Raw genomic sequence first — 14,245 nt, 5'->3', positions numbered from 1 at the left:
ACAGTTTAATTGCTAAGGTTTGTTTGGTTACAAAATGTATAATGGTATGCTTAGTGCTCTATGTTAGTATACATTTTAAGAATTTCAGATTTTATTTAAATTTTACCTTTTGGAATGCATGAAGATGTTTTAAAGAAATGTACCAAATGTGCTTCATCAAACTAAAATATCCCTTATATTTTCCAAGATTAAATATGAAAATGGAAAAATAGCCTTAGACCTCCAGTCGGTAATGTGTAATACAAATAAAAGACTTCCAACATTTAATAATTTTGCAGCAACCATTTTGAAACTAAAAATGATAATTAAGTTTGGCTTTACTAAAATTTTTAGTTTACCAAGGCTTTAAAAATGTTTTATAATACCACATATGTTTATATTTTAAAAGTTGAGAATCGAATCCCAGATATCCGAATTTTGACATACTCTGTAGTTAAAAATTGATAAATTTAATTTGTTCTTGAGGTAGATTTAGGAGAGGGGGAAATATTCCATTTCACTATTCGAGGATAACCTATTCTTACACCATCAGTCTGAGACATCTTATATAAAACAGAATGTATATTCAGTATGAACTGGGAGATGCATTGTCTGTTTTAATTTGGATTTTAAATTATTTTAATAGAGGGAAGCATTAGTTTACAGTAAGAAAGAATACAATAACAAGAAGTTTTCTTTTGATAGAAGAGAAATGGTGTCATCAAGTGCATTTGTGCAAGTAGATACATACGAGGGTCGTCCAGAAAGTAAAGAACGATTGCGCATCACGGGCGGCGCAGTTCACCCACCACCGCGGTAGATAGCTTGTTCGTTAGCCACACCTTCTGCCTCAGTGTGAGCTGAGTAGCGGTACCGTGAGGTCACGTTTGCGTCTCCTGTGAAAGTTTAAAATGGCGGCGTTAATTGAAAATCCCGCCAAGTGTGAACTGCGTAGTGTGATACGGTTTCTGAATGCACAGAATGTTCGACCTATTGAAATTTATAGGCAAATTAAGGCAGTTTACGCTGACAAAGCTCCAGTCAATGGAATGGCATCACTCGAATTCACCAACAAAAAACAGGAAATAAAAACCAAATTTGAACACCAGGAAATTTATGGCAACAGTTTTTTGGGACCGAAAAGGGCCTAATCCATGTGGAGTTCATGCCGAGAGGCGAAACAATCAACTCAGAGGCCTACATCGAGACCTTGCATCGGCTTCGCCGCGCTATTCAGAACAAACGACGCGGAATGCTGTCGTCGAAAGTGGTGCTGATCCACGACAATACTCGGCCTCATTGCAGTGCACGAACCAAAGCAGAACTCAATTCTTTCAAATGGCAAATCTTCGGACACCCTCCGTATAGTCCAGATCTGGCTCCGAGTGACTATCACTTGTTTCCAAAGTTGAAAGTGTTTTTAGGCGGAAAAAAACTTTTTGGGTGACGAAGACCTCAAAGAAGGAGTAAAAACGTGGCTTCATTCCTTGGCGGCAGAACACTATAACGTCGGTATAGAAAAACTGGTGCCACGCTACAACAAGTGCCTTGACAGTTCTGGCGATTTTGTAGAAAAATAGAGTAAATTTATAAGTATTTATAAATAAATTTTCATGCTCTTATCTTTTGTTTTTATTGACTTATAACAAAACGTTCTTTACTTTCTGGACGACCCTCGTATATTATTTATTTCAGAGAATACCACCTTTGAAAAAATGTGTCTAGTCTTTTTCTTACTGTTCTCACCTATGTGAAAATCTTATTTGATCTCAATAGTATGACAAGTTTGCATAGATGGATGTTGCTAATGTAAGAAAATGTAGCGTATGGAACAAGGTTTTGAATTTAACTTTTTCTGGCAAAAATTTATTGTCCTGATTGATTTGATTACTTTTAAAATCAAGACTCGTGTAAAAGGTTCTTATCAATTTCGGTAGCTCATAAGAAGCAGTGAGTGTACATATCTGTGATATTATAACAATTGAGTGAAATCTTAATGACACTCGAGATAACAACATTGAAAGCTTTACGTCAGATGGTTCTCACAGCACGTCTGACTAATTATTTGTCTTTTAGAGATAAGCCTGTGAGCCATAATATTAATTGTTAATGCAGAGATAAGCATTTGGTTCATTGATTGCAGCGTGCTCAAGTTCAGATCCTAAGATGGCGGCAATTAGTAAAGAAAGTCGAGGTATTTTATTCTACAGTGTGCCACATCGGGGATCTCCCCTAGCTAATCTCAACCTGCCCTTGCTCAGGCAGTCTATAGAACTCACCGAGGTACAGAAAGGTAAATATCAGTTACTTATTATTCTCCTATTACTGTATAATAAGAAAAATTCTTCCAGTTGGCTATTAGTCCAAGATATTTCCTAGAATAATGGTTTTAATTAAGGTAACAATGCAAGCAGATCATTAGTTTAAGAGGAATACAACATAAGTTAAAATCTAATCAATTTATGATGCAGGTGAAATTTACTAGACTTGAACTAGTGATTCTGATTCCATCAATCAACTTTTGATAAATAATTTGTGTGGGCTTTATGATAAATCTTTCTTTTACACTGACTGTTCAATGTATGCATAAGGAATTTTCATCGTCATCCACTTATCAAGATGTGCCCGTGGGAAGTAAATGTATAAAATTATAAGTTTGAGTTATTCATTAATATTTACAGTTTTATCATGATAATATTTCAATAATTTTTTTCTCTTTTATTACTATTGCATTCACAAAATTAAGAAAAATACAAATTTATACACTTTAGTTAAAAATTACTGATTATTATATTTGTAAACGTTTTTTTGTAGCGTTATACTATGGAAGTCTCTACTACACTGCAAGTAACTTAGCTAGTAAGCTAGTAATATCTTAATATTACAGATGGAACTTAAACAGTAATGAATGCAGACAGTCAATCCAAGCAGGCCTACTAATTTATCATGCTACAATTATGTTATGTTATTATGTTTTCACAAATCGTCATTTATTCTTTGTGTTAAACCACTCATACAATACTAGGCAAAAGAATTATATTATTTCGGATAGATTTAGACTATCACTTATACAAAAATAAGTAACAAGTAAGTAAATAAGTTTTGTTTTGATGTTTATACAAAATTCAATACATTATTATGGACTCAGGCTTTTTAATTCTTCGCTCATTTAAAACCAATTAATACTGTCTATTGTTTTAAAATCAAATTGAAGACGTACTTGGATGGAAGAGTTTTCTACAGCCTGTAAGAGGGCTTTAAGTATATGTATGAAGTCAGCAGTGCATAAATTAGTCATTTTACAAATTTTGAACATAGTATTGACATTTATATTTACTTTATTATTTTAAGTATTTATCTGCGATTTTAAACTTAGTTTAGAATTTTACTAGATGAAAAATTGTTGTGCATAGAAAACTTGTATGTTCTATTATGTAAATAAGTGACATGATGTATTTTATTATTTAATCCATTTATTCAAAACAAAAAGTACCTTAAATGTGCTTGTGGCAGCTTTTGTTATTTTTACAGAATCTATGATTCTACAAGAAATACTGGTTCTGATATTCTAAATTTTCTAATTGATACTGTATTAAAACATAATACCATGATTAAAATCTTGAAATGTATAAGGCTTGCTGGGTAACCATCTTCAATCAAAAGATGTTAAACTGAAATCACACTGAATATAATGTTATTAATTTTAGTTAAATCAATTTACAATCAGAATGAAAACATTTCCCTCCACACAGTAAAAAATAACTAAATCACTCACATTTACTTACATTTGTCCATGTTATAGATATCTGCTTCTTTCTCTCCAGATCTCTTCTGCAATTATACAGTTCTCTAAATGGATTTTAACACATCAGAACAAGATAAAGATATGCTTCTCATAAACAAGTTAGATTTACCAAATGACCTAAGCTGGAAGACTTCTCGTCTAACACATCTCAGATTGATTTGTTTGTGTACATGTGTACCCCAGTATAACAAAATATTTTTTGTCATGGACCTGAACACCATTGCTGCATCATACCTTTGTCACTCTGATTGTAAACTGGTTTTTGTGTTTTAAATATATTTCGTGCATCAATATTTTTAAACAATAAATTGATAAATATTTCACTATTTTATTTAAAGGTGTAATATTACTGTACAATAAAAAAACAAATGTATTGCTTACTTTTACTTTTGCAGCTTTCAAGTGAATTATTGTAGGTTAAACACATTCCATCAGCTTATTACTTATTAATACAGGTTTTGTGAAAAGGTTGTTAAAAAAAACAGATTTACATGTGAAAGTAGTAGCAGTAACGATGATGCTCCACAGTACATGAATTACAATATTAAAACTCAAATGATTGCTTTTTCGACTTAAACAAGATCTTCTACTGCGATCTGATGGATTTTTATAGTATAAAACTAATGTTGATCATTGTTATGTACAGTATATAAGAATAACCGTATTATGCCAGAAGTACCAGGGGCACTGTAACAAATCAAGACTATTATAAGATCGGATTTAAAACAATACACTACCACTATCTGACCTCAACACCTAAGCAAATAACCTCAATACATATTTTTATACATCAGCTACCACTACCATCCTTCTCAAGGGCTGCACACACCTTGAGTGGCTGTTTGCAGTAGAAGCTACATCGGCTGTTTTTCAGAACCAGCTGGTGAAGACACTTGTAGAAAAATATTGATGCACAAAGTATATGATGCAAGCTTTAGAAATTGGAAGTAAACTGGAAATATTTAAAATATCAATTTGTTTTAGTGATTATATGGCATACCTAAATTATTAACAATAATTTATACTAATAACACAAAATTATTTTGAAAAATGTATTATATGTTGAAACCTCATAACCATAATTCATGATAACAGGTAGATTATTGATCTAAGTTTGAAAATTATATTAGCAAGCTTTATGTATTACCGAAAATGAAATGTAAACCTGTATGAAAATATATTGTCATAGTTCCTCTATGATTAATATCAAGGATACCTCTCAGACTGAACAGTCAACTATCAGCTGAAATTCATGTTGATATTTGCTCTTGACTGTTAGCTATCAGTAGGTAGTTGACAGTGACAGATAATCTAATACAGTTTACAAGTTGAACTTTCTTTTGTCTCTTAAAGCCATCTATTTCAGTAGTGGGAAAGATTAGATTTGAAGAAAAATCAAAGTGCATTATCCCATACCTAGATAGCTGTGAAAAACAATTGTTATATCAGTTTCTAAAGAGAGAATTCAACTTTCCTTCCAATTTTGGTAATATTCTGTTAAGGTTAATCAAAAATGTTTAAATATTGAATTTTTTATTTTTACTTTTTTGTAGCATTTTGGATACAAAACAATGATCAGTTTTATTCAAAGTAATTTTCTTAATCTCTGTAAAATAAATAATAATAATAATGGACATTGTAGGGTGTAGAGGAAATAAGGTAACATTTATTGCACATTACATGGCTATATTGTAACAGGTGCAATTTCCGATTAACTTAAGTTGAATTATCTGATATAACTGATTTCATCAGTTGACAGATAAAAAAAGTTGCCATAAGTGTTATCATCATTCTTGCTTATGGAACCCTTAACCTCTTATGCAGGATATTGCAAACTTTTTGTCTAATTCTAATGCTGAATCTTACTTGTTATCAGTAGGATTAAGTATAGGTTTAAGACTACCAAACTTACAGTAAAGTCAAATGAGTTTAATGGCTCAAAGTTCCTTTTGCTTTGCTCTTGCCTTAGCATCAGCAGCATCTTCAACAATTTCTTCTAATACATTCGATACACTCTTGAAATGCTCATGAATAATAGTCATGGCCTCTGCTCTACAAGCCTATCTGGTTTCAGATAATATTTTTAGTGCTTTTAGTTCCATCTCAGTAAATTTTACAATATTCTCAAACACTGCATAACACTTTTAGATCCCTTCAATTAAGCTATATAAGACCTCAATAGTACAAAAGAAGTCAAACACAACAGGGGTTTTTGCATGGTTTGTTCACAAATTAACATGAGCTGAGTACATACAATATACGAGGTCCAATCAAAAAGTATCCGACCTCGTCGTGTATCGCGGCTTCTGCTGCCAATAATGAGATAAGATTTGTTGCGACAATAGTTCCTACTATGATAAGGAAAGGTACAAAGTCTTATCTTGATCCCCCGACTGGTTCGCCGGAGACGGGTCAGTATGTACTGATAAGTCAAGTGCGCGTATCGGTTTTCTCTAACTGTGAAGATGATGGAAAAAGTGGAACAATGTTATTGCATTAAATTTTGCGTGAAACTCGGAGAAAAACAAAGTGAGACCATTCGGAAAATTCAGCTAGCATTCGAAAATAAGGCAATGAGTGTTACGCAGATTAAAGAGTGGTATAACCGTTTCAAAAGTGGTCGAACCTCGGCAGAAAGTGACGCGCGTTCGGGCCGACCAAAAACAAGTCGAACTCCGGAAATCATCGAGAAAGCAAAAGTTTTGATCTGTGAAAATCGTCGAATGACTGTGGAGGAAGTAAGTACTGAGTTAGATGTCAGTTTCGGATCAGCTGAAGCAATTTTAACGGATGACTTGGGATTGTGTCGGGTAGCCGCAAAATTTGTGCCAAAATTGCTGACAGACGAGCAGAAGCAACGGCGATTGGATGTTGCCGAGGACATGCTGCAATGTTGTGAGGATGATGCGGACTTTTTGACATCGATAATAACTGGAGACGAAAGTTGGGTCTATGAATATGACCCTGAGACCAAATTTCAGTCATCACAATGGCAGTCTCCCCAGGATCCTCGGCCAAAAAAAGCAAGGCAAGTTCGAAGCAATGTCAAAGTGATGCTTACTGTTTTTTTTCGACCACCGTGGAGTTGTGCACCATGAATATGCCCCTGAGGGTCAAACTGTGAATGCACAGTACTATTTAAGTGTCCAACGTCGTCTCCGAGATGCAATTCGCCGCAAAAGACCTGACTTGTGGGCGTCTCAAAATTGGCGGCTACACCACGACAATGCGCCAGCTCATTCTTCCCAGCTCATTCAAACTTTTTTGGCGAAACACGGCACTCCGCAAGTTCCTCAGCCTCCGTACTCTCCAGATATGGCTCCATGCGATTTTTGGCTCTTCCCCCACCTCCAAAAACCATTGAAAGGCACCAGATTTGAAAGTCGAGAAGCAATTATGAAAAAAAACGACGGCTGATCTCATGGCGATGCCGAAAAGTGATTTTCAAGACTGCTTCCAGAAGTGGAAACGTCGCTGGAATCGTTGTGTTGCTTCTCAGGGTGCTTATTTTGAAGAAAATTAACGCCAGCTTTTTTCAGGTAACTTCAGTTTTACGTTGCACCAAAAGGTTAGGATACTTTTTGATTGGACCTCGTATATGAATGTACCTCATTAGATTTGGCTTGACGCAAGTAAACTCCCCAGTCAGATTAGATGCTACATTAAAACAAACTCGTCTTTCCTAATGATACCGATTTTTTTAAAAGGTTTTAAGAGTTTTAAATATGGTTACTGAATCTGTTTTGTCCAAATGTTCAATGTCTAGGAGTAATGTATCATTCACAGGTGTGTATTTAATACAACCAAAATCAGTTCAGTGTGCCTAAAGTCAGAAGTTTCATAAGCTTCTATTGAAAGTGGTTGCCCTCTCATAGAACCACTTATTTTCTCAATGTAACATTACACAGCGCAGTCAAAATATGATTCTAACCATTAAATCTGTGATGAAAAAAATCACAAATGGGAATCTTTGATATATAAAGTGAGTTTTGTATTACTGTAAATAAGAGTAATTTAGAATAATTACAGAATTATTTATGTATTTATAGTAGTGTTATGGGATGTTAACACTTGCCCTCCTTTACCATCTATTACCAATATTTTAAACTAGTTTAAATATCCGTAAGATGCAGCATGCTTTCGTTAAACTGAGAAACTATTTATGGTTGATGAACTAGTACGCTTTACTTACCTCCCAAGTCAACATCAATAGTATCAATGTTAACCATGTTGATAGAAAAATTAACACTCGTCTTCTTTTTCTCTAGCTCTAGCTATGTTTTCTTCTTGCTCTGAGCCCCTTGATCTCCTGATAACAGTGGAATTACAAACCAACCGGTGCCGAACACAACTTTCTGAACGAGCCCTTCCCTCATGTCATGTGTGGGTTGGGAATTAGTGACCAGTGGAGGGACCATGTGTTGTGCACATTGTGTGCTTGCTATATTGCTTCTGTCAGTGCCTAGGAATAAACTGCTAAAATATTCATTTTACAGCCTGTAATACATTTTTTTTCTCTTCAACTAACATTAATAGTAGCAAGTAGAATATTTTTCCTTCTATAATTCTAAAGAAATGTTTTCAAAAGTAGGAGAACCCCATACCACGTTTTCTGGAATCTTTACAGATGCCATGGCACCTATAACACACCCATGCCCACACCTACGCTAATGATTATAATAGTTATGATAATTGAATTAAAGTTTTCAGGTTTACTCCATTGAATACATGCTGTACTATTCAATGTACAACTATAATGGGATTATAAAAATAATACATTTACAGGATAATATACAAACCACATTGAAAAATGTAATATAATTCTAATTTAAACCGTTAAAATATAGTTGTAGAATAATATTTCACTTTCATTATTAAGTTAATAATTTACTTTCCTTTGCTGTTGCCAAATGTTATTGAGACTCATTTAGTATCTGTTAGTGAATTCTAGCTGAGTACATATATTTTTGCTATCAGAACACTAATAATCGCTTGAAGTTGTATATTTTTTCAACTAAATAAAATATACATGCGATCCACTGGTACTGTACAGTAATATCCATTTGCAAAACCAGAGAAGAAAAGAAACAGTACATGTGCACAGAGTGTTGATAGTCTTGTATCTACGTCAGGATAACAACATGGTGCTTACTTTTTCGATAACTCATTTTGACATTAATTCAAACTTTTTTTTGTTTAGAATGATTTTATTTTGTTGTATTTTAATAGTTTGGATTTGTATTTTGAAATACAAATTCATCTATTGTGGACTAATTAATGCTATTCGTTACACAAACAATGACAAAATGAAAACACAAATTTGCAACGTAACAACTAATGCCAAAAAAATATTCTTAGTGTTCACAATAAGTGTGGAAAATGAGAATTTCTGTTATAAAACCTCTAGGCTGTTCAGAAAAATTATTTGAGACAACCGAATTTATGTAATTGGTGAAAGAAATCATTCCCGTTGTTTGTGCGAGTCCAACCTTTGAGTTACGCAAGAGATGAATAATTCCTATGGACAAGGTGTGTTGATGCCCGGGGGATAATTTTAGTTAGTTCTGAGGTCTGATCTTAGGGCTACACTGTGTAATATTAATTGTTACTGTTCAGATATATTTACTACCTGAGTCTCTCACTTCACCGAGGGCAGTCCAAGCGCTCCCTTTTTCTGTGCCTCAATTTATAGCATCAGATTAGTTATCTCTTGTAGAACTGATACCATCAAACTTGCAATGCAGGATTGTGTATTACAGCCACCATGAAGGGTGTTTTATTGGGTTGGAGTTGTTTATTTTAATATAGATATAAGTAACTTGTCCAGAGCTCTTTTAAGTTTGTTATTCTCTTCCATTCTTCTGACATCTTTCTGTGTTGCTGCCAATGACCTCACATGTAAATTAAATCCATAATCTGTTTGGTTGGATCCATAGATTGTTTTTATAATATGAGAGGAATGATCATATGTAGGCAACCAAGGAGCTGTCATGTGAAAATAGCATAATAAGAGATGTTCCACAGTCTGTAGTAAAATATTTGACATTACTGTGCCCACCAATCAGCCTATTCAATTGTTAATTTTAGTTCAACTGTGAAAAATATCAAACTTTCATGTAATTGTTTGTTATTAAATTAGAGTGTAAACTACTGTGTGAATGTTGCAGACTCAGCTGAAGTAACTGCACTTCACGACAAGTTCCGAGGCCTACTGGATAGTAATCAGCTGACTGTTGAGGTTCGCAGCTTCATTGAGACCACTCTTACACTAATGTCTCTTGTCTATGTGCGCATCGTCAGTGTCGAATCTGCTGGTAAGTTCTACCTAGTGTACCTGTAGCTGAGTTCATGCAAATATTAAATTTTGTTTCCATAATTCAGTAACACTTGATTTGAAACACAAGGAATTTTTTCTTTCCAGATGCTGAAATAGGAGAGCTATATGGTGTTCCCATTGATCATAGAAATATATGCAAACCTAGAAGCAGGTAAATTTAATTTTAGTTTCCTTCTACTACATGTTTGGCCCCAATGTGATCGAATTCCCTATATCATGAGTCAGACCTCTGTCAGTTTTTGTTTTGGCCTGTTAGAGATCAATTCAAGTTGTTCACTGTAGCCTATTTAGGCTTCCGGTCCAAATTACAATGTTTAATCAATGTTTGCTTCTGTGTATAATTCAACCAAGTCAACTACTACCAATCAGAAAGTCAAATTTAAACTGTTGTATTGCTTTATTCATGGGTAGGCTTTGTGCTATCAAAACAGAATCATTCTCATTTGTGTTACAGTTATGTTTCTAAAAGAAGTACTTTATTTGTTTGGTTACTACAATTTTGATTTGTTATATAGCCCACATAGTAAAAATAATTGGATGCTCTAATGAAATATTGTAGCTCAGGATTTGTTTTGTGTAAATGCAAACAACAATCAAATTGTAGACTTCTAAAGTTATCAACCTAGTATGTAGTCATGCATTCAAGTTTTCTAATTATTTCTGAAATGTCTTATGGAGGAAGTCATAAAAACCTTTAATATAACCATAGGTTATAATGTAATGTATCATTTTAAAGGTATTTTATTAATAGGAACTCGAATGCCAGCAATCCGATCTCAGTAAGACAACCCAGTAAAACAACCCATTTGAAATTAGCTCTCTTCATGATGTAATAGCTTATAAGGCAAATAAGATTCAGTGGTGAATAAAATAAAACCGAAAAGTAATTTCTACTTCTTTCATCTGTTTACTAACTCTTTCATTTTAATCATTTATCAGAAGTTGAATTTATTCTTGATACAATTTAATTTTTTTAAACATACCTTTTTCAGTTACATAGAGTTAAATTTATAAAAGACATAAAGTGGATTTATTAATGATTTTATAAATAATAACAATGAAAAGGAAAAAACAGCAAATAAAATATGTTTTACAATTGACTACTTCTTTATAATAAACAAAAATTATTTCCTTGTATCTGTCAAATTATTAGTTCTTTCTTGAATATGGCAGTACCACTTATTGGAATTGCTTAGAAAATAACTATTTTAATGATAAGGGAATAAAGAGATAGTTCATACAAAGAGTTAATAGTTAAAGACAAAGAGTTATTTAATAATATTCACATAAATAAGCCTAAATTAAAGAATCAATGGCGAAAGAAGTTTCTTGAAAACATTTGATTCCATGGACAGATTCAAAATCAGCAGTAAATAAGAAGCTGTTTTCTAAATCTATCTTACAACTCAGAAGTACTGATATGATTAAAGCGAATTTCCAAAAATAGATGCTTGTAGTCATGGGCATAGGCTATATAAGGGGGGGGGGCACTCAGAGGGCTCAAACCAGAAAAACAATATAATTGCACCCTGTAATTTTAAACTAGAACACATTTATAAGGTCTTAAAGCTCAAAAATGTCCCAGGGAAAGATTTCCAAGCTCCTGTTTTAAGGTTACTTTATGCCTCCTAAACAACCCAGTGTGTCCACTCCCTCCAAAATAGTTTTCTATATACACCTTTCCTTTTAGTTAAGAACTTAATGTACTGGAAATTATCTTAATTTTAACCCTATGAAAAGAATATTAAATTTCAAACACTTTTACACTGTAATAAGTAAAATGTTATGAGACCCCATCATAACAGACTTCTCTGAACTAAAATGTTACCAATAATTGTTCTAGGGTATCAGGAAGTTGGAAAAACAAAAATATAGTTATTCTTTATTCCTTAAGGGTGGTCAAACTTAATGAAAAATGTTTTTTTCTTCAGCAAAATGTTTTTTTTTGACATGTGTCAAATTTTATCTTTGTAGGCCATTTAGAATAATAGAAAAAATAGAGTTCTTCTAGGGGTTATAACCCCATGTCAACTCCTATGGATGTTTGATTTTATGAAAATACTTTAATTTTTTATTTAAATCATGATGCATATGCGTACCACATTTCAACTTTATGTGATATCGGGAAGTTGGAGAATTAATGATGAGTGAGTGAGGGTTTTGCCTTTTATATATACAGATAACACAAATAATGTGTTTACTTTCTCATTGTGAAGTACCAGTATACCTATATGTTCCTACATGAGGAACTTATTTTTTTTTATTTTGTACGATTCTTTAAAAGTATTTATATGTTTTTATAGACTAATTGTGTCTTAGTTCTCATAATTTTCATTATTAGCTATATATTTTAAATATATCAATGCAGTTTTAACAAATATATTGTATGTTTATACATCCAAGTTTTTTCATAAAAATCTTTATAATAGTACCTATATAAATTTCAAATAAATAACTTGTTGTAATCTTACCTGGACAAACAAGAAATGTGTTTCCAAAATAATAAAGTATATTTTTATTCATTATTTATTTGAATACCCCTGTGTGTAATACTAAACATACTTTATTAAACTCAAAATTAATTGTAACTCTTTAGTGACATAAGTACACTTTAGTTTTTATAAACATCTGCAAATGCTTTTCACAAAAAGCTATAAATTTAACAAAGTAATTAAAAACATGGGTATATTAGTTAGTCATTACATTCAAAATTGTGATATTTTAAACTTGTTATAACATGATCGTAATACAAATTTTAGATTAAGAAAGTTTGAATTTGTAGGTATAAAGTGAAAAAGTAATTAAATCGGACAATTGTTAGATATAGTAAGAGGCATTTTTAGAAAGTGCTTTGATTATCAAAAAACAGATCGTTGTTACCATAGCAATTAACTTTTAATGTCTAAGTATGATGGTTAATAGATTAAATCAATATGTTTGCATGTTTTAATTTTCCTAAAACTAATAATACTCTACTTAATAAAACAAAGAACTAATAAATATGAATAAAATGGCACATTCCACACATAAGCAAATAGCCAACATATTGGAGGTTTATTGGATTGCCTTGGCAACTGTTTACTGACATTGAGCTACATTCATAAGGAGGGATAGTTGACTTGCCACCATCCTTATCCCACATAAAAAAAAATGTAAATGAAATTTAAAAAAATTGAATAAATCACCATCATAGATATGTAGGCTGTAAAGTGGGCATTTAACTAGAAAACGTTGTTGTCTGTATGCATTATAAGTTTAGCATAGTAATAACCTTACTTATATATATATATATAAAAATGAATGTTTGTGTGTTTGTCCTTTATGGAATCGTGAACTATTGGACCGATCATGATGAAAATTTGTACGTATATGTATTTTTCCACGGAGAAGGTTTATAAGCTATGCCCATCCCTTTCCCGATTCAGGATTCCGCCCCACTGGTTTACAGAAATACCCATAAGAAATGCATTGCAGCAAACATATGTTAACGTCTTTTCAAATTTTTAATCAGCTGTTCTTTGTTAAACATATATTACACTTATAGTTTTAAAGCATAGAGTAAGCTTAACCCTTCCAACGCGGCTAACGCCTAAAGACGCGGAACTGCCGATGCTTTAAACGCGGATTACGTCTACAAACGCAAAAGCTTTACTTATTAAAATGGTGAAGAATTAGTTGTTAAAACTTCCGTTAAAGAGCAGATCGATGTTCCATTCGACTGTCGGGACCCAGACAAAAACGCTTTGTCACCGTTGGTGGACTTTGTAACGGTATCTACTCGGGTTGAAAGCAAATCGCCGCCATTTTTTGTATGGCCTGTGACGCGCGGCATACGCCTACAGACGCGTTCGTTTCATTCAGCTGTTTAACTACGCGTGTGTTGGTCGTATGTTGGTTATATTGTTAAACAAAGTCCGTTTGTAATTCTTATACAATTTTTATAAAATTGTTTTTACTAACATTTAGTATAATTTTTTTAGTTATAATGGCTAATCCAGATGATCCAAGTTTTGACAAATGAGCGCATTTTTGGTATATTATGTGTAATATTTTTTTTCAATTATTTGTTTTGTAGCCTATTTTATTACCAGTTTCACCATACAATTCCAGTATATTTATTCTAA

At 32.8% G+C, this 14,245-nt stretch overlaps 1 protein-coding gene across 1 annotated transcript in view; it reads left to right on the top strand.

The window, feature by feature from the left end:
• The window catches only part of LOC124375176 (protein SERAC1), a 70,728-nt gene that overhangs the window by 50,195 nt on the left and 6,288 nt on the right, over positions 1-14,245 (top strand). The window contains exons 7-9 of the mRNA XM_046833288.1: positions 2,123-2,272; positions 9,952-10,098; positions 10,206-10,272. Of these exons, the coding sequence (XP_046689244.1) occupies positions 2,123-2,272; positions 9,952-10,098; positions 10,206-10,272 (364 nt within the window). The remainder of the gene's footprint in view (positions 1-2,122; positions 2,273-9,951; positions 10,099-10,205; positions 10,273-14,245) is intronic.

This window comes from Homalodisca vitripennis, chromosome 1 (genome assembly GCF_021130785.1).
Source record: "Homalodisca vitripennis isolate AUS2020 chromosome 1, UT_GWSS_2.1, whole genome shotgun sequence".
Taxonomy (NCBI): Eukaryota; Metazoa; Arthropoda; class Insecta; order Hemiptera; family Cicadellidae; genus Homalodisca; species Homalodisca vitripennis.
The sequence above is the reverse complement of the archived record's forward strand: the minus strand, read 5'-3'. Positions and strand labels throughout refer to the sequence as shown.